The sequence below is a fragment of the Malania oleifera genome, chromosome 6 (genome assembly GCF_029873635.1).
Source record: "Malania oleifera isolate guangnan ecotype guangnan chromosome 6, ASM2987363v1, whole genome shotgun sequence".
Lineage (NCBI taxonomy): Eukaryota > Viridiplantae > Streptophyta > Magnoliopsida > Santalales > Ximeniaceae > Malania > Malania oleifera.
In genome coordinates, this window is record NC_080422.1 from 37749540 (window position 1) to 37768024 (window position 18485).

The 18485-nt window shown below is 35.1% G+C and overlaps 1 protein-coding gene across 4 annotated transcripts in view; it reads right to left on the reverse strand.

Moving 5' to 3' along the window:
- LOC131157057 (ubiquitin receptor RAD23b-like) overlaps positions 1 to 11691 on the reverse strand; it is a 29618-nt gene extending 17927 nt beyond the window's left edge. For 2 of the 4 annotated variants that reach the window (XM_058110913.1, XM_058110917.1), the window contains exons 1-5: positions 11485 to 11636; positions 6808 to 6969; positions 1619 to 1657; positions 1418 to 1497; positions 1283 to 1327 (exon numbers count right to left, since the gene is read on the reverse strand). In XM_058110913.1, the coding sequence (XP_057966896.1) occupies positions 1283 to 1327; positions 1418 to 1497; positions 1619 to 1657; positions 6808 to 6969; positions 11485 to 11550 (392 nt within the window). In that variant the 5' untranslated portion in view covers positions 11551 to 11636. Of the gene's footprint in view, positions 1 to 1282; positions 1328 to 1417; positions 1498 to 1618; positions 1658 to 6807; positions 6970 to 11484 lie in introns of all 4 variants that reach the window. The other 2 variants (XM_058110915.1, XM_058110916.1) reach the window with 2 other exon arrangements.
- Positions 11692 to 18485: the final 6794 nt, after the last annotated feature.

Genomic DNA, 18485 nt, shown 5'->3' on the forward strand with positions numbered 1-18485 from the left:
AAGGGGAGAGTCGTCACAATGCAGCCTTGTCCCTACTTTTACATAGAGAGGCTGTTTCCTTGGACTCAAACCCATGACCAACCAATCACAAAGGAGCAACCTTACCGCCTTGTCCCCTACTTTTATGTAGAGAGGCTGTTTCCTTGGACTCGAACCCATGACCAACCAGCCACAAAGGAGCAACCTTACCGTTGATCCAAGGCCCACCCTCAAATTTATATATATATAAATTTAAACATAACTTTTGGTGTTTATCAACAATCTTAAAAAAAAAAAAACATATTTCATGCTTATTCTTCCTCTAATTAAAATTTAAAAAGAAAAAAAAAAGTTAACTGTAGAAAAATTAATAATGATTGAACAATTAAACATGACTACCACCTTAACAGATGAGTGTTCTGCCTGGCAGAATACTATCTTCCTCCAAGAGTGAAGAATTGTTTGGGAAGACAACTAACTCAAGTTTATTTTCTCCTCTTTTTAAGCAGAGAGCATGTGTACACAGGAATGGATGGTAATGTATAAAAAAAAAAAGTAATAAAAAAAATGCTCTTTGGGGGTTTTTAAACAAGTCAGATCTAGAATCGTTTGAATCGATGGATTCAGATCGATTAGTCAGATTTATCAATTTGGTATGAAATTGATACGAATCATGTGAATTAAGATTCGTAAGATTCTAACTGCTATGTTCCAGAATAGCATGAACCGATGGATTCAGATCAATTTCTTATGGGGTGTTGATAAATTGGCAACAATTTCAGTTGTTCTTTTATTTATTATAGTAAGATTCAAATCAATTTAAAATGAAAATGACGCAGATAGTATGAACTGTAAATCATGAACGTTCAATTCTAGCAACTATGTTCTAGAGGAACCACGCCAGAACTAGCTATATTTGGACCTCAAGTTGACTGTCAGTAGTTAAAGCACGAGTATCAGCTGATTCAGCTCAATCAAACCCACTGGTAATTTCAAATAAGAGCTGAAGTTGTTTGGAGAGTCTTCTTCTATAAGCCCTCATAAAGCCAACATATGCAACAATAAAGTGGATTTATCGTCTCATGAAGCTGTAATAAAAGAATTTTAAACCATTCCTTTCATGCTTTTCAGGAGAGAAGTCCATCTTCTCAACTCAATTTACCCCTTTATGCAATAATTCATAGCATTATCCTTCATAAAAATAAAACAGATAATGGCACCTCTTTCCATCAACTCCATTGATCTTCTCACTAGCCATAAACAAAGAATAATAATAATTTTTCTTCGAAGAAGAAGTTCATACTTGGCCGTTGTTACATCAGATGTAGATGTGGTGCCCTTTGGGTCCCTGCAACAAAAGAACACATCCAAAAGATAAGTCACTTGGATCCAAAAAATCCAGGAGTGACATTTCAAAGGAGCTGGTATGTTAACTCACGGTGCCTGTACAGGTGCTTCAGGAACAGAAGCAGGACTAGGGGTTGGTGCAGTGGCAGGAGGTGCAGTTGCAGGAGTAGACTGATCAAACGAAGTTACAAGTTCATTCAATAAAGTGCAAGAGAAAATTAAATGATAATGCCTCCCCCCTCCCCTTCCACATTCTTTAAAACAATTTTAAGATGATTGCCAAAAAAAGTACCTGGTTGGATGAGGCTCCAGACGAGCCCATAGTTTTGCTCTGCAAGTATAGAAAAATAAAATAATAAATAGTAATTATGAACATAAAAAAGTGAACTCAAACAATAACAAAATTGCTGTGGATTTCAAAATTTCAGAGAACCCCCCAAGTAGATTATTAGGAAAGATTTCAAAATAAAGGCATTCATCAACGGAAAATGGAGAGGCCAGGGAGCAATTTGCCCTTGAAATCAAAATAAATGAATGAATAAATATTTTTCATCTCATGATGTTTACATGAGCCTCAACCAGCCCAAATACAATGCCTGCCTAATAGATTCGAAGTAGATTGACAGCATGAAAACTTAGTCACCAAATAAACTCAATGATATAAATTGCATGATTTATTCTTATGAAACACTACTAAAAATCACCAATATATACATAAACAATGACTATATATATATATATATAGAATGGCTATATCCATATAAGAAAAGCATTTTTTCATACATCAGACTAGATGAGATGCAAAAAAGAGCAGCTTCAGATTCTTGATTTAATAAATAGAACTAAGTCACCCATTGTGACCTAACTCGGTCAACATTGAACCTGATTGAGCAAAGCTATGTAAGGAAATGAGAATCAAAGTTTCTCCCATTGCAGATGTAGCAAATGACATGAACTCTAACATGCACAGCAGCAATGCCCCCTTTGAGGTTAAAATTTTCAACAGCACAAATGTCCATATGAGGGGAAAAATTTATAAGTAAAACTTCATTTCATGGGGGATGCCAACCCAAGCCTAAAGATTTTAAAACTGATGCAGATACTGTCTCCTGCACCCCAAAAGGAGTAAAGCCCCACAACTGTTATTTACAGTGGGCCAGTGGCTATGCTGTAATGCCATAAATATTATACCAAATCCGCTGCAAAGATCCAGTTCAAGTTAAACAGACCCCAATAATTTGAAATTTTGTAAACTTCAGAGACTTTCAGGCCTACTCATGATTTCCATTTTTTAAAAGATAAAAAGTTCACAAAACATGCCCAATGTTTTCCAGGGGAACTGGGAATAAGGCATAAGCTTCAAAATATAAGGCCTAATCCTCAAACTCATTCAAATTTCAAAAATAATTTCAATCAACATATGCATATGCTTTCAAATATAAAGTAATTTAACATAGAGCATAAAAGATAATGTCCTGCGATTGGGGAATAGTCAAAACTAACTTCAAAGCTGTTCTACAGATGTCATGTAAAGCTTTATTACAAGTATTCATAATCTATTGAGGTAACAAAACTCTTCAGCTTTACATGAATCTTGAAATTAAAAAACAATGCAAGAACATCCCATCCTAATGTCGACAGGACAGAGCAGTATGGCAAAACAGAACAAGTGCAGCTATAACAGAAACTGAGAATACAGCTAAACAACTTCAAGCTTTAAAACAAAATGCATTCACACAGATGGCCTGTTTTTATATATATGGCATTTTTACTGCATATGGCATAAATTACAGTCTTCATCATAATAAGTGGAATGCCTCTACATGTATTTCTGCTACTCCTGAGAGCCCTAAGAAATTTATCCCTCAATACGCCCATTCTGTCTTTCCTCGTACTCATTATAAAGTTGGGTATGGTGCTTCTTTTTGCTTTTGGGAAGAAGCTTGGATTGGGGATGCTCTTCTTGCTTACTTCATTTCCACATCTTGTGTATTAATAATAATCTAACTTCTTCATTTTTTTCTTTGGAGGGGAACTCTTTATCATGGAATGTCTATTTTTTCTAAATCTAAAACAAGAGGAAAATAAGGCTGCATACTATAGACCCATTGTGGTCTGCACCTTCCCCAGTCCCTGCATGCAAGGTGCTTTGTGCATCAGGCTGCCCTTAACAAGAAAAAAGTGGATGAGTGGAACAATCTGACGGATGCTTTTCATTCTTTTGTCCCTCTTTCCAGGCACTATACTAGACTTTAAAAGGGCATAATTCTGGGATTTTTTCTTGTAAAGCTTTTTTGCCTACAGCTGTTGAAATCTTCTTCAAAAATTTCTCTCCCTTGCAAAAGACAATTTGGAAGACAAAAGTTCTTTTTGAGATATAAATTTTTCCTTTTAAGATTAAGACATTTACTTGGACCTTGGTTCTTATCAGAACTAATACTTATGGCATACAAGGCCTAATAAGGCAATCAATCTAGATATTTGTGTCAAGCAGAACTCCTCAAGACCATGCCTAAGCTACCTTTTAAACCATCCAACACCAAAAATGTTAGGCAGCACAACAACTGGCATAATACATAACCGTAGCTGCTACTGTGAAGAAATTAAAGAGCTGGTGTCATTCCTGTTTCCTATTTTCTGCTTTCATTGCGGTAAGGTAAAGAAACAGGCTATGGGCATGTTCTGACAACCAGACCAGAACAGCCAATCAGACCAGATTCAACCAGAAACAGTCACCAGGCCAGTCTCAGAACCAAAAATAGTCCAAACTGACCTTGACACAGACGATCCGGTCCAAACTGGCATGAAACGGTCTTAACTGGGTTCAAAGGCTGGTCAACCAACCAATCAGACCAGATTCAACCAGAAACGGTCACCAGGCCTGTCACAGAACCAGAAATGGTCCGAAATGACTTTGACACATACGATCCAGTCCAAACTGGCATGAAACAGTCTTAACCGGATTCAAAGGCAGATCAACCGAACCAATCAGTCTGTATTCATCCAGAAACGGTCACCAGGCCAGGCTCAGAACCAGAAAAGGCCCAAACTGACTTTGACACAGACAATCAGGTCTGAACTGGCATGGAACAGTCTTAAATGGGTTCAAAGGCGGGTCACCCAACCCTTGCCTAAAATTTATTTTTATAAAAAAAACTGCATCATGACATGCTGAAGCTAAATGCAAACACAGGACCTCTCTGGAGACTAATTCAGTGGCTTACCATTGCACCACTTGCAGTTTTCAGATTGTTCGTGGGTAAATAATATATGTATAGAACAAGAAATACATACAAACACTAAGACAGCAAGCACACTGGCAAAAAATAAATTTGCTGGACTAACAATAATATAAGTAAATAAATAATAATAATTTTCTTATAGAATGTTTTACAAAGAAATAAGAAAAGTAGTACAAATTTTATGAATAATTTTGGCATTAATTGGCAGATATAAGTCATTAAATCAACATTTTTCAATATTTATTCAGAATCAGTGCAATATTATTTTTGTAATATAGAGATATACATGCATATTAGCTAACATCACAGATTCGACCCCCCAGTCCAAACAACCCTGAATCTGGATTTTAAAACATGGTTATGACAACACCTTGTTTAGGTCACTGGTTTTCACATTGGGATTTGAAGTATTTTTTGACTTGCTAAAATTTCAAGATATTAGCATCAATTCAATCTTGAATTTGGTGCTTCAGAGCTAGATAATTTTTGGTGGCATGGCCAGGTGCATTCATATGATATTCAAAATTTTGATTTCGATCATAGAATTTTGTATCCTACCCTGTTTTTCATTTAAGCTAGTAGCTAATGGCATGGTTCAAGAAAGGTAATTTGAAGAGTAATGAATTACCTTTCTTAGTCTCGTTTAGGATTAGCTTAATTTGGATTTTGTAAGTTGAAGATAGGCTGGGTAGCACAGTAGCAAATAGCTTGAGTTGGATTTCAATTCTATGCCTTGTCCTTAGAAACTGTGTTTACTTCTTTATTTTTATTTTTCTTCAAAGTGGTGCATTCACAACTGTTGGAAATTTGGATAGAATTTGTGGAAGCAATTTGTCAAAGTAGACACCTTTCAATGTTCCCATGAAAGTGCTGACCATTATGGTATCTAACAATGGTAGATTTACTTGAGCAGCGAGCATCCTCCATCGCATATTCCTTAAAGGTTTCTGAGTTCTTCTGCATATTCTAAAGACTTATTCAATTTATGAAAATCTCAGCATTTAACTGGCACTGTTTCAAGAACAAATTGGCCAAATTCCACCAATAAAGAACTCGATTTTTGTTGAGTCAAGTGTACTACTTCAAAGCTAGGCTAGCAAGACTATCATGGAATATATGAATCAGCAGCTTCTGATTCTTAGCATAAGGATCCATCTTTCGAGCATACACCTGAAGATGGATTTTTTGACATCCTATCTCTCGTAGTTGTCGTAGTTGCTAAATTAATACCCAAAACTGATTTTTATGGATTAAATCATTCATTTTATATAATTTTTTTAACAAAATTAAATAAAATGACCATGTGAATTAAAATATAACTAAATAAAAAATATACATAAAATTTCTAAAAATTTTAGACAAACATAATAAAAGTCATTCAAAAAATCATTTTTACTATTTTTCAATTGTCATGTACAATAGGGTTGTTCTTGGAGCACTAAAAGTGAGTTTTAAAATGTAATAATTAAATAAATAACCATAACTATTTTCTATTTTTTATTTTAATATTTTTACTCTTTTGTATTTTTATTATTTTTAATCATATTTTTAATTGTTACTGCTCAAGGACAATAACAAATATGAGTTTGTTTGTGTTTCTAATTTATTTTAGTTTTGAAAATATTAATCTAACATGTTTCTAGCTTTCATTTTTTAGTTTATAGTTTTGGCTTTCAGTTTTTGTTTCCATAATTTTTTGACAATGACACCAAAGGCCCCTAGAATTGTTATATTAACAATAGCTTCACAAGCTCTACAAAAGACAATAAAATAAAACAATATAACTAAAACGCCGTTCACCCTCAAAAAAATATACATATAATACATATATGTAACACATAAGAGGAGAATACATTTTTTATATATTTAATTAATATACCTTGGCTGAGGCTCATGCCTTTGCCCATAGCCACCTATTTTCAGGCCAGACCAACCAGTCCATGCTTAGGTCTATGCAAAGGTTAGAGAATACAAATTATGTAATATGGTCCTTGCAGTTCATAATGCATGGTTCCAATAATAAAGCCTTTCCAAATTCAATATAATGAACAAGCATTCTTCAAAGGATAAGTTCTGCATGGGCAATGGCCAACAAAATAACAGAAAAAGGAAACCTAGGCTAAAATTAGCAAATAAGCTCTCAATGTTTGTAAGAAGTCATGTTAAAATGAGTTGACAAAATCAAAAATGATAACACGATAAATTCAGAAAAATAAACAAGTAAATATAACAAAATTACCTTGCTAAGCATGACAACAAGAAAACCATCTTCAGAAACCTTGTTCTCTACTAATGTACTTTCGTCTTTCAAAACCTTCCCATTGTGAATCAATAATTGTTGTCCACATGGATAGTTGTCTTTTCCTTGTACATCTTCAATATGTTTTTTAACGGCCATGACCTTAAATGAAATTACAGTTCAATCAATCATCTAAATAAGTCGTCATAATTCAAAACATGCTATTTATGCTATATTTATTTTGCTCCAAGTCATAAATAAGTAAAGTCACAGGCAATATAAACATAAAACTTAATACACTATTTCAAATATATCATGGCATCAAAGTCATTGCCCACTTAGAAAAATGATTATACAAAACAGGAAATACATATGTAGAAACAAGTTTTACAAACTTAAAAATCCACTATACTGAGTTAAGATGCATAGATTGGTACCCTCTTTAGTCCCACATCTATTGCTTTCATACATGGACCAAGCATTTACAATCTCCTTAAGGACTCCAATTATAACTTTCCTAAAGTTCTTTTTAAAAAAATAAATGTGTCCCTAAAACAAGTGATCCATGCATTTGCATGTCATCAAGTTCTAAAAAATTTTACAATAGTATGTATGATGGTATGGTGTATATAACATGAGCACAATTCCTATACAGAGGTGTTCAGAACATGTAAGCTGCTTTTCTAAACTTGGATTTCATAAAATTTTGCTGCCAATTTAATTAAACTATAACAAAGTAACCACACATTCAAGTAGAATTTTGCAGACATATTGTCCCATACTGTCTATATGGAAGAATGGGACTCGGCAAGCTGGACTGCAGCAACCACACACCACACACACACACTCTCTCTCTCTCTGGCTTATCCTCCTGATAAATCTCTCTCTCTCTCTCTCTCTCTGACTTATACTCCCGATAAAAGCATAAGCATTGAGAGGATTACCACTTCCCCCCTCTCATAAACTTTATAGCATACTACATCATTTTTTTTCAATAGCAAACATGGGCTAAGGTGTGCCTGCATGGATAATAGTTGGACTTAACCATGTTCTACAGGCTTTTTTCCATAATTGGTACTCATGTCCCATACCAAGTTCTGGACACGGGTACTCCAGGTAGTGCAGCATCCAAGTATCAAAGATACTATTTATGCCATTATGTTTCATCTCAAACCATAAATGGAGTTATCAATACAAACATATAATTGATGCCCAACACATTCCTCAAAATCAAAGAAAAATGAAATTCATGTCTTGTTATGTAACATTTGCTCTAGTTTAGTTAGGTAGATGAATGAAGAAAGGAAAAGAACACAAAAGAAAAAAAAAAAGGAAAGGAACAGAAAACAAGAAAAGTTCACTATTTTCCTCCGTTTTTTTGGGAAGAGAAAGGAAAAGGGCAAAAAAGAGAGGAAAATATTAAAATTTTGAAAGTGACACTTATACCTTGTAGTCTTGTACTCATTAAAACTGTCCACTTTCAAAAAGAAAAACAATTTTTGACCATCTCTCTTTACTCTCTTCTCGTCATTTATGAACTCAGCGTAAAAGCTTCTCTTTCCCTCCCCCTCAAACCAAACACAGAACCAGGAGAGCTCAATCAAATTCAAGCAAAGCAAAAATCAATTTTTGGATCCAAATTCCCAAAAAAAATAAAAATAAAAAATAAAATAAAAATCTCTTCACTAGGAGAAGTCATAGTTACGACAATTTATGTTATGTGGCTAAGAACAAGACTCACAAACTTCCGATGTGAATCCACCAGTAGAGTAAGTTCTCAAAGAATAGGACACAAAGGTGTCAAATATGGGAGAACAAAACTATACATATAATAGACATGTAACTCTATCCCCATCTAGATGCTTCTACTCCTTCCTATCTCCTTCCATTTTCCTTTCCCCCACCCAAAAAAAAGAAGTAGAATAAAATAAAATAAAATAAAGTTGAGCCTCTTATTTCTCTCAAAATCATCTTCAAATGCAAGCAAAATGTGTCATCACAAATTATTAAGATTCCAGATGAGTACCTACCTTGTTTGGCAGACTTTCAGGATTGCCAAGCTCATTTCAACATCCAACATATATAATATAACACAGCCACAACATGCCAATGACTAATGGCAATCATGTGATTATGGGCTCTCCTTTTTTTCTTTTTGTATTAATCTATTTTAGCATAAATCATTAAATTGATTTTAGCTAAACTGAGCATTTCAACTTTATAGCCACACGATTATATTTCGCACAGTTTTAATTGATGGAACTTAAAACAATGACATACAATCCACCTCCAAGGAAGAAGGCTGAACAACAGGCTGTAGATCTGATTTAGATTTTAGACTACAGTTGAAAAGCAAAATCAGTCAGGCATAATCAAAGTTTTTTTTAGAAAAAAATTTATTTTGACTAAAATTTTAGGCTTCAAAAGTACAAGAATTTCAATGTCAATGTCAATTTTTATTTTTATTTTAAAATTTATGAAAAGTTGTGGTAAAGCATAGAATTTTTTAAGAAGTCTATAAATTGTTAATACACATAATAATGCAAGATTTAGACCTAAAATATTTTTTAAAACACATCAATGACAAGCATGTGGTGTATAAGGTGCCATAACTGTGAGACAAGAACCATATTAAACATACTAAACATATTAAATTAATACAAGTGAAATTATAATTTAGTTAGATATTAGTTTGGGAATAAAGCTAAGTTTGATATTAAAAGTCGAATACAATTTCGTATAATATCTAAGTTCAATTTTGAAAAAAAAAATTTGATGACTAAACAATATAATTCATTACCTTTGGTAATAATTTTATTTTCAATAGAAAATAAGATTTGGTAGAGAGAATTCTGAATTTGGGTTTTGGATCTCAAATGTCAATTTTCATGAAGTTTTCTTCCATGGTCAAATTTTCAACAAATTTTGCTAAGATTTAAAGATATTGATAATTTTTTTTCTTCATGGAAATTTCAACAAAAATTCTGTACAAGAGGAATTGACAATCATTTCAACTTTAGAGGTGGTAAAAAGCAAAACTTTGGATGAAAAGTTGAACTATATGGAAATTTAAGACAGTGGACATAGCATAAGTAAGGCTGCAAACAAGTTGAGCCGATACAAGCTCTACAACGCTCAAACATGTCTATTATGTAGATGAACAAGCTCACAAGCCCTTAATGAGTCAATCTACCAATATGCTCACAAATAGTTTCATTCTTTTTGACTCTCACAGTGTAAGAGGCAAAAAGCTTTTAGGGTTTTATTGGACAAAAGGTGCAAAAAGGCTCTTACTAGTACTGTCTTAGGGTTTCTTTGCCCCACCAATCCATCCTATTGGCCTTCGGCACTAGCCCTATCACTAAATTCAGGTTAACAAGTTTGGACTAAATAAGCCTACACCTAAACAACCTCTACTTCTAAGCCCACTACAATTTAGCAAGCCTAATTCAACCCCATTAAACACTAGACCACAAACAAGCCTAATCCAAGGTTATGAAACAAGCCCAACCAAGCCGCTCACGTACTGAAATGAGACCAGCTTGTTCATGTTCAGATTCGGCTCGTCTATTAAGCAAGCCTCAAAATTAGTCCTGGAAATCATTCATTTATAACATAAATGAGCCAGAACAAGCTTTTGTCAAGCCAAATCCTGAACTACTCATGAGAGGCTTGTTTCATTTGTGGCCCCAAGCATAAGGGCAAGCTAACAACAGGCTCGATGACAAGATTTAGAGGAAAGAACATATAGCTTAGCTCAGTTTGGCATGGATTTCATCCAATCATTATGCTTCATATTTCAGCCAAAGCTCAAACATGAGCTAATAGAAGTAAGATGCAAGACTATGAAACCACCGCACAAACAAAACAATGCCCAAGCCCAGCCAACAATTTAGTTAATCAAAATGTAAAATCTGTTTTCATGGGGGAAAGAAAAAAAAAAAAGAATTGCACAACCACCTTAGCCAAAATAATTAAAATAAGGCATTTATAAGCTCTCATTGTGAAGCTATTGTACCACATTATTAAGTATGGCTACGGCCTATAAGTCTAAACGTTTTCACCATTAAATGCCATTGATACTAAACTCAGCTGCCCATCAAAAAAAATGGATAAAAGTTTCAAATTCAAATCCTATAAGAGGGAGGCGTTGGCAAGGCAGCTGCAGATATCCCATGATGCGATTCTTTCCCAGCAGGAAACATGAAGCTCCTTCAGAAGCATTGCATTTCTGGATGAGAATTTCCGAATAATTTCCTCATAAACTTATTAAAACGAGGAAAGAAGTTCAGCGAACTTGCCTCTCACAGCTTGTATCATTTTGTATGACCAACATATATAGCAAATATAATCACACAGCTATAAGCGGGATTCCCCTTTCGACTAGAATAAGCAATAATTGTCACACGCGTTATACGCATACAAAGAATAATCAAAACCAATCTTTTCCTCGGAGAACCAAATACAGCCTTAAGAGCTATTATTTTAAGCCGACGCAATTTCTAAACCAAAGCAACCCAAAAACAGAAGACCCAAAATTTTCTTCTATTACCTTCATTTTTCTCAGCAGCCAAACAAAAAAGAAGAAGCTGTTCTCTAGAAATATTTGTACTAGACCAGCAACATCGTGACACATTATGATCCAAAACTAAGAGGAGAAATGAAGGAAAGACTCACGGTGTCAGTGGGCTGAACCCTAATTTCGAAATGGCTGCCCTTCAGAGTCTTAACGGTGAGCTTCATATCGGCAACTTGATGGATTCAGAGAAAACCCTAGAAGACGCTTCCTCCGATACAAACAGAGCTACACAGTGTTGTCCATGTCCGCTCCCATAAATAGAACAGTAGAGGGCAGTGGTTCTCCTTTATTTTCAGTTTTGCCATTACAACGGAAAGTCGTGTTTTGCCATTACCCTTGTGTAGGAGTGGCTATTATTTTCATGAAAAAGACATAAAAAATTAAAATTAAAAAATCACAGCTAAAATTACGAAAATTCGAAATCCAAAAATGATTTAATTATACATTATAAAATAAATTAAAATTATACTTAATTCATATTAATTTTGTTTCAAAATAAATAATAAAAATATAAATATTAAAATATATTTAATAGAACCAAAAATACTAACCTCCTCTCAGGTTTGGTTTAAGAACCCCTCTAACATTTAGCAAACAGACAAAAATCTCTCTTTAGGTTTCAAAAATTTTTAAACTCAATGGAGATTTCAGAAGTTTCACGTACCTCCCTTAACATTTGATTTTTGGGATACCCATACCTCTCAAAAAGTTTGTCTTCTTATCAAAACTAGGGGGGGTCGATGTTTTCTTTTTTAGAAACCTCAAGGGATATTAGTAAGATTTTTTAAAATCTCTAAAAAGATATGGGGATCAATGGGCCTTGACTGTTTCCTTCGCCGATATGGTAACACGTGAACAATCTCTCGACGTCCACAATCATACAAATTATTTTATAGGTACCCATGGAGTTATTTGAAAACTACTTAAAAATTTTTGGTGCGTGAGGTCCATAGTCGATATATTGAAGCAAGTTTGAGTCTAAGACCCGTGTGGGCCCCACATGGTCATGTGAACCCCACACGACTATGCTACATGGGCCACACACAGTTTTAAACTTCCCTCTTGGCACATCCTTGAATCCTATATTTAATTTGTAAAAATGTAAGACAACTAAACTTGCACGTGTGTTTAGTAAGTTGTGATAATAGTTATGGTGTTAGAATTAAGTGTAGATTTTAATTACCTTGTGTGTTTACTATGCTTTGTCCCCCATGCCGGTGAGAGTTGTGTGAGTGTGTTAATGTATTGCCCCCCATGCTAAGTCTTTTTATTCTGAATCATTGTAAGAATTTTGCAGAGAGAGTTGATATTGAGCATTGAGAAGAATTTCTTTGTTAAAGTTTGAAACTTGTCCAATCATTTTGATTGCGTAGTGTGAGACTACAAGCGTTTTCTCTGGAGATCACGTGGTGAGAGACCACCCTATCCAACACTATTATAATTCCCACCCATCCCTCAGACACCCCACGCGGCCATTTATATACACACAACAGTTCCACTTCTATCATTGTGTTAAAAGCTTGTTCCAAGGATTTTCCAACATGATCAAAGCTTGTGGTGGATAATATCAAGTCATCCAACGATTTCATTTGGTAAGATTTTTATTTTTCATAAGCCCTTGTTGACTGTAAACCCCTTACTTGAAGCCCAGCAATCCTTGTTAAAACAACTTTTGAATTCCTACATTTTATTAAAAACTCATAAGTGTTTAGGTGGTTGAAGTTGTTGGTTTAGTTGACTAACCGCTACTACCAGTCAGGAATTCTGTTTCTAAATTTTTCAGGTGACTGAACCCTGAAGTCCAGGTGACTGAAATTTCCCTGAACCTTTAGTTTGCAATATTATTATCACTTGCTCATATCAATCGTGGGAATATTGTTGTGCTATCATAGAACTTACATTATTGAATTTTTGAAATAGCATCTTTTCAGCATATTACTTGATTCCTTTGTAAAGGAACAATTGGGATTTAATTTCAGGACAAACCATACACCTTTTCAAAATCCTTTAAACATGTGAATCAAGTAATTTGCTGAAAAGATGCTATTTCAAAAATTCAAGAATGTAATATGCTGAAAAGATTTAATTTCTTGAATTTTTGAAATAGCATCTTTTCAGCATATTACTTGATTCCTTTGTAAAGGAACAATTGGGATTTAATTTCTGGACAAACCATACACCTTTTCAGAATCCTTTAAACATGTGAATCATAGCCTAGTTCATAATGTTTACATTTGGTTGATTAAATTATTAATTTAAAGTGTTTACGGTGTATGTGCTTGCTTGAGGGTTATCAATAGGACTAAGCCACCCTTACCCGTCCTACATCAAAAAGTTTCTTGAGATTTTTTAACCTTCAGAGAAGGTGTATTTATATATATTACTAAACCTCAAAGGAGATAAGTATCTGATATAGCCAAAATCAATACGCTCATATTTACAAATATGCCCATAGAGGCAGGCAGTCATAAGGTCGGCTTTGGGTAACGTTGGGTGTCTTGCATAACTCTCACTAAACTATTAATAATCCCTAGTGTGGTTATGAAAGCAACAATTGATGGCTTACATAACAGCATGCAAGTTGCTTGCATGAATAACTTGCAACCCATAAGTTACTTGTAACCCCCTAGGCATAATGGTACCTCATTAATGCCAAGCTGAGGAAAGGCTAACCCTCACAACTATAAAAAAGAGGTCACAGAGAGGGGTAAATCTCATTCTTACTCGTTCACATTTACTGTTACAATCCGAACCTCCATTTCTCTAACTTAAGCATCGAAGTGATCCCCTAGAATACACCCCAAGTCCTCCAAGCCATTTTATTTATTTCTTCTCAAGTGACCATAGTCAAAGGACGAAGCAGTTGAGATAGTGCGATTCTTGGAAGCAATAGTTGGTGTCGTATGTAGGAACTTCTTGGGAGGTTTTCCGTCCTCGATCATGACCACATCATATAATTCCATATCAGAACATGCTGGGGAAAGCCAATATCTCCAATCAGTTCTCCGACTGATAACTTGAGTGTGCCACTAAGTGACTTTCTAACATTCCAAAGGAGGGTAGGGTAGAAGACATGTTCGCTATGATCTTGCAGCAGAAGAAGGATCATGAGGAGCATGGCCCAAAGGTTAATCAGATGGAAGTAGTGCTTGACAAGAAGATAGCTATCCAAACGATTTTAAAATGCCTAGTGTGGAGGCATATGATGAGTTTCCTGATCCCTTGGATCACTTGGACACATTTAGGGTGTTGATGCAACTACAAGGTGTGCCTGATGCAATCATCTGTTGAGCATTTGTAGCCACTTTTAAAGGAAAAGCTAGGGCGTGGTTTCATACCCTAAATCCTGGATCCATCAGCTCCTTTTCTTGAAATGGAGCATAATTGTTTTGATAACTACTCACAAAACTACCCCGCCCTGGAGCTATCTAAGCTCGATCACCTAGATAACCTGAAAAGATTAAATCATCAACGGGGTAAGACACCTCTCAGCAAGGAAAAAATAATTTATAACAACGTGTGGCTGAAGTGTTTAACATATAATTAAAATATCCATACAAATGCGTTCATGATCTACTAGTAGCCAAAAATAACATGCTCATAATCACACCATGGTCAATGTTTTTGTCATCCAATCACATGCCCACAAACATAAATATTTTACTGATAATTCCCTAGAATAGGGAAGTCTACCCACCCATACAAGTAGGTTCCCTCTGCTCTAGTGCTAACACCAGGGCACTTACCTTTCTTAGTAAGCCCTCGGGTTATATATCTAGGTAAAGTCACCAAGAATAGGGAAGGTCACCCACCCAGACAAATGGCTTCCCTCTACTCTGGTATCCACAAATAATTACCAGAGTACTCGCCTCCCTCAGAAGGCCCTCGGGTGGAGTAATCTACTTTACCCTAAATACTTAATTAGAGTTACTCACAACCATTTCCAAACATTTCACAAAGTTCCACACAAGATAATTCATACAACCTTCAATCATACCCTCATAGGGTCTTTGACCACACAAAATGTAATCGTCCACACAAGACTGTCAATTACGACATACATGTAATCGTCCACACAGGACAGGTCCACACAGGACTAATCAATCCCACAGATTACACGATCCACATAGGACAAACCAATCACACAGCATACATGTCCACACAGGACTAATCAAACCACACAGGTTACAAAACAAACACCTCATTCATGGTAAATAGGTAAACAACCTCCTCATACCACTACCAATGTTTACCTCCCAATATAAATGTCCATATAACGACCTCCTCATACCACTGTCAACGCTATATGACGGTTATATCAGGTACGATATAACGACCTCCTCATACCACTGTCAATGTTATATCGCAATTTACATGAACCACAACAAAAATCAACAGTAAACCAATCATTCAACACATCCATAGTTCTACCACAATATAAACAACATTAGTATATTCAACCAGGCAGAAATCACAGCCAAACAATATTCGCAGTCTCAATGATTCATCATTCCACAATGCTCATAATCATTTAGTTAACAAAGATAGTTCCAACCACACGATTTTTCCTAATATAATGTAAATATTTAAAAACAGTATTTTCAATACCAGCATGGTTTAGAAAGATTATACTTGAATATGTAGAAAATATACCCAAAATTAGTTATTTTAAAATTATCAAAAAGCTATTATAAAGTATCTCTGCTTACCTACTCCTCGAGGTTCCTGCCTAAAATCAACAAAACGAGACCTTATATTCCAAAAATTCCAAATTCCTCAAATCTCAGAAAAATACCCATTTAATACTTCCTAGTCTCAAAATACCTCAAAATCATAATAAAACCTTAAATTATTTCACTTACCCTAGTTTTGGGATGTTTCCCAAACTTTTCAAATCAAAAATCTGCTCCGCCTATATTGCAGAGAATCTTCCCAGGAGTCTCGTGGTAGCTTCCGATCGTCGAACCGAGCTAAATTTGGCCCAGAATCGAAGAGAGAAGGCAGAGGAGTCATGGCTTAGAGAGAGAAACTGAAAGAAATAAAATTTCCTCCGTTGAAAACTGATTTCTTCCTATTTATAAGCAACTTGCCACGTGGCCTCATCGATGGGACGTCTGGACTTGTCGACGAGCCCGAGAACACCACTCGTGGACGAGACCGTGAGCTCATCAATGAAATTCAAGTGTTCAAAACCCTCTCTTGGTACACCCTCGTCGATGAGACAAGCATACTCGGCGATAAGGCTCAAAAGGTTGCTCGTCGACGAGCGCCTATTTATTTCTTTTTTCCAATTTATTTTCCCTTTTCTTCTATTTTCCCTTTTCCCTTTTATTATCTTCCTTATTATTTTAAATAGTTAAAATGTTCTGGGTCGTTACAGAAACTAACTCGAATTTAGCCGATTATTATGGTAGCCTTGGCTCAGATAAAGTTAGGGGCTAGAATTGTTGGCTCAGATTGGGCTGATTAAGAATTGAAATCGGCTCGAATTAAGCTAGTTATCAAATAAACCTTGGCTATAAGGTATACATGTTTGGATGAGGCCATCATTAATTTGAATTTTCCTTTATTGGTTATTTAAGGAACAAATTCAAATTATTACTCTCGAAAACTTGCTTTGAATATTTGAGAGTGCTCGGGGGCAACTGATACAACCAAAATCAGTACACCAATATTTACAAGTATGCACATGGAGGTAGGCAGGTGTAAGATTGACTTTAGGTAATGTTGGGTGTCTCGCGTAACTCCCACTAAACTATTAATAATTCCCAGCGCGGTTACTAAAGCAGTAATTGATGGCTTACATAATTGCCCACAAGTTACTTGCATGAGTTACTTACAGCCCATAAGTTACTCGTAACCCCCTAGGCATAATGGTACCTCATGAATGCCAAGCTGGGGAAAGACTAGCCTTCACTACTATAAAAAGGGGGTCATAGGGAGAGGTAAATCTCATTCTTACTCATTCACATTTATTGTTGCAGTTTGAGCCTTCCTTTCTCTAACTTAGGCATCAAAGTGATCCCCAAGAGTATATGTCGGGTCCTTTAAGCCATTTTATTTGTTGCTTCACAAGTGGCCATAGTCAAAGGACGAAGTAGTTGAGATAATGCGATTCTTGGCAGCAACAATACTTTTTACCCTAAAATAATGACTTAATAGTTATTTTACTTAATAATTAGATGACACCTATTTTATTTTATTTTCTCTCACCTAAAATATAATTATACGTCATAATTGATTAGCTTAATATTTTGACTCCTTCCCCTTAAACAAGATGTGACATGTCCTTCTCTTGTTGGAAAATGGTACCTCACACCCTTTTGTCATTTCTCTATAAATGCACTCACTCATTCTTCAATGGGAATCTATTTTAAGTGTGCAACAACTCTTCCTCCCCTCTTAACAACACCCCTCCACAAAAAGGGAAATATTTATGTAACACAGAATTTGTAGTGGGATGGGAGAATAAAATAATGCAAAAATTTAACTAACATGATCATGTCCATAGAGGCTAGCATCATTCTCAATGATATCTAATTAGCTTAATCCTAATATATATATATATATATCTCTCAAGGGAACAATAGTCTTATAGCCTTAGCTTTGTTTGTAGCCATGAGCTATAGTACCACATGGCTTGCACCCCTACCAATAAGAAAACAACCTATAAGCGAAGAAATAAGAAGAGGCAACCTAGGCTCTCTCCCACTGCCCCATATAGCCTTGTCATCTCCCTCCCTTTTATATCTCTATCCAAAGCCAAAAACAAAACATTAAATAAGAATATTTATGTGCCTTCGATGTTTATGTAATGAGGATATAGTACTGTTAGTTTGTGTTTGTTTGTTAAGGGATAAAATCAAAGGTTAAGAACTCCCTATGAAATTGAAAAGTTGAGACGGCAAATATATTCTCTTATGTTTCAATTTTGGCAATAAGGCTAAAATGATTTTTAACTCTAAGGTTTTATTAACCTGGTTTTGATGATAACATATTATTTTGGACTAATGGTTTCATGTTTAAGTTATTTTTAACAGGATTTTGAGCTATTAGAGTGAAAATATGATATAAGATTTTAAGACTTTATTTGATTTAT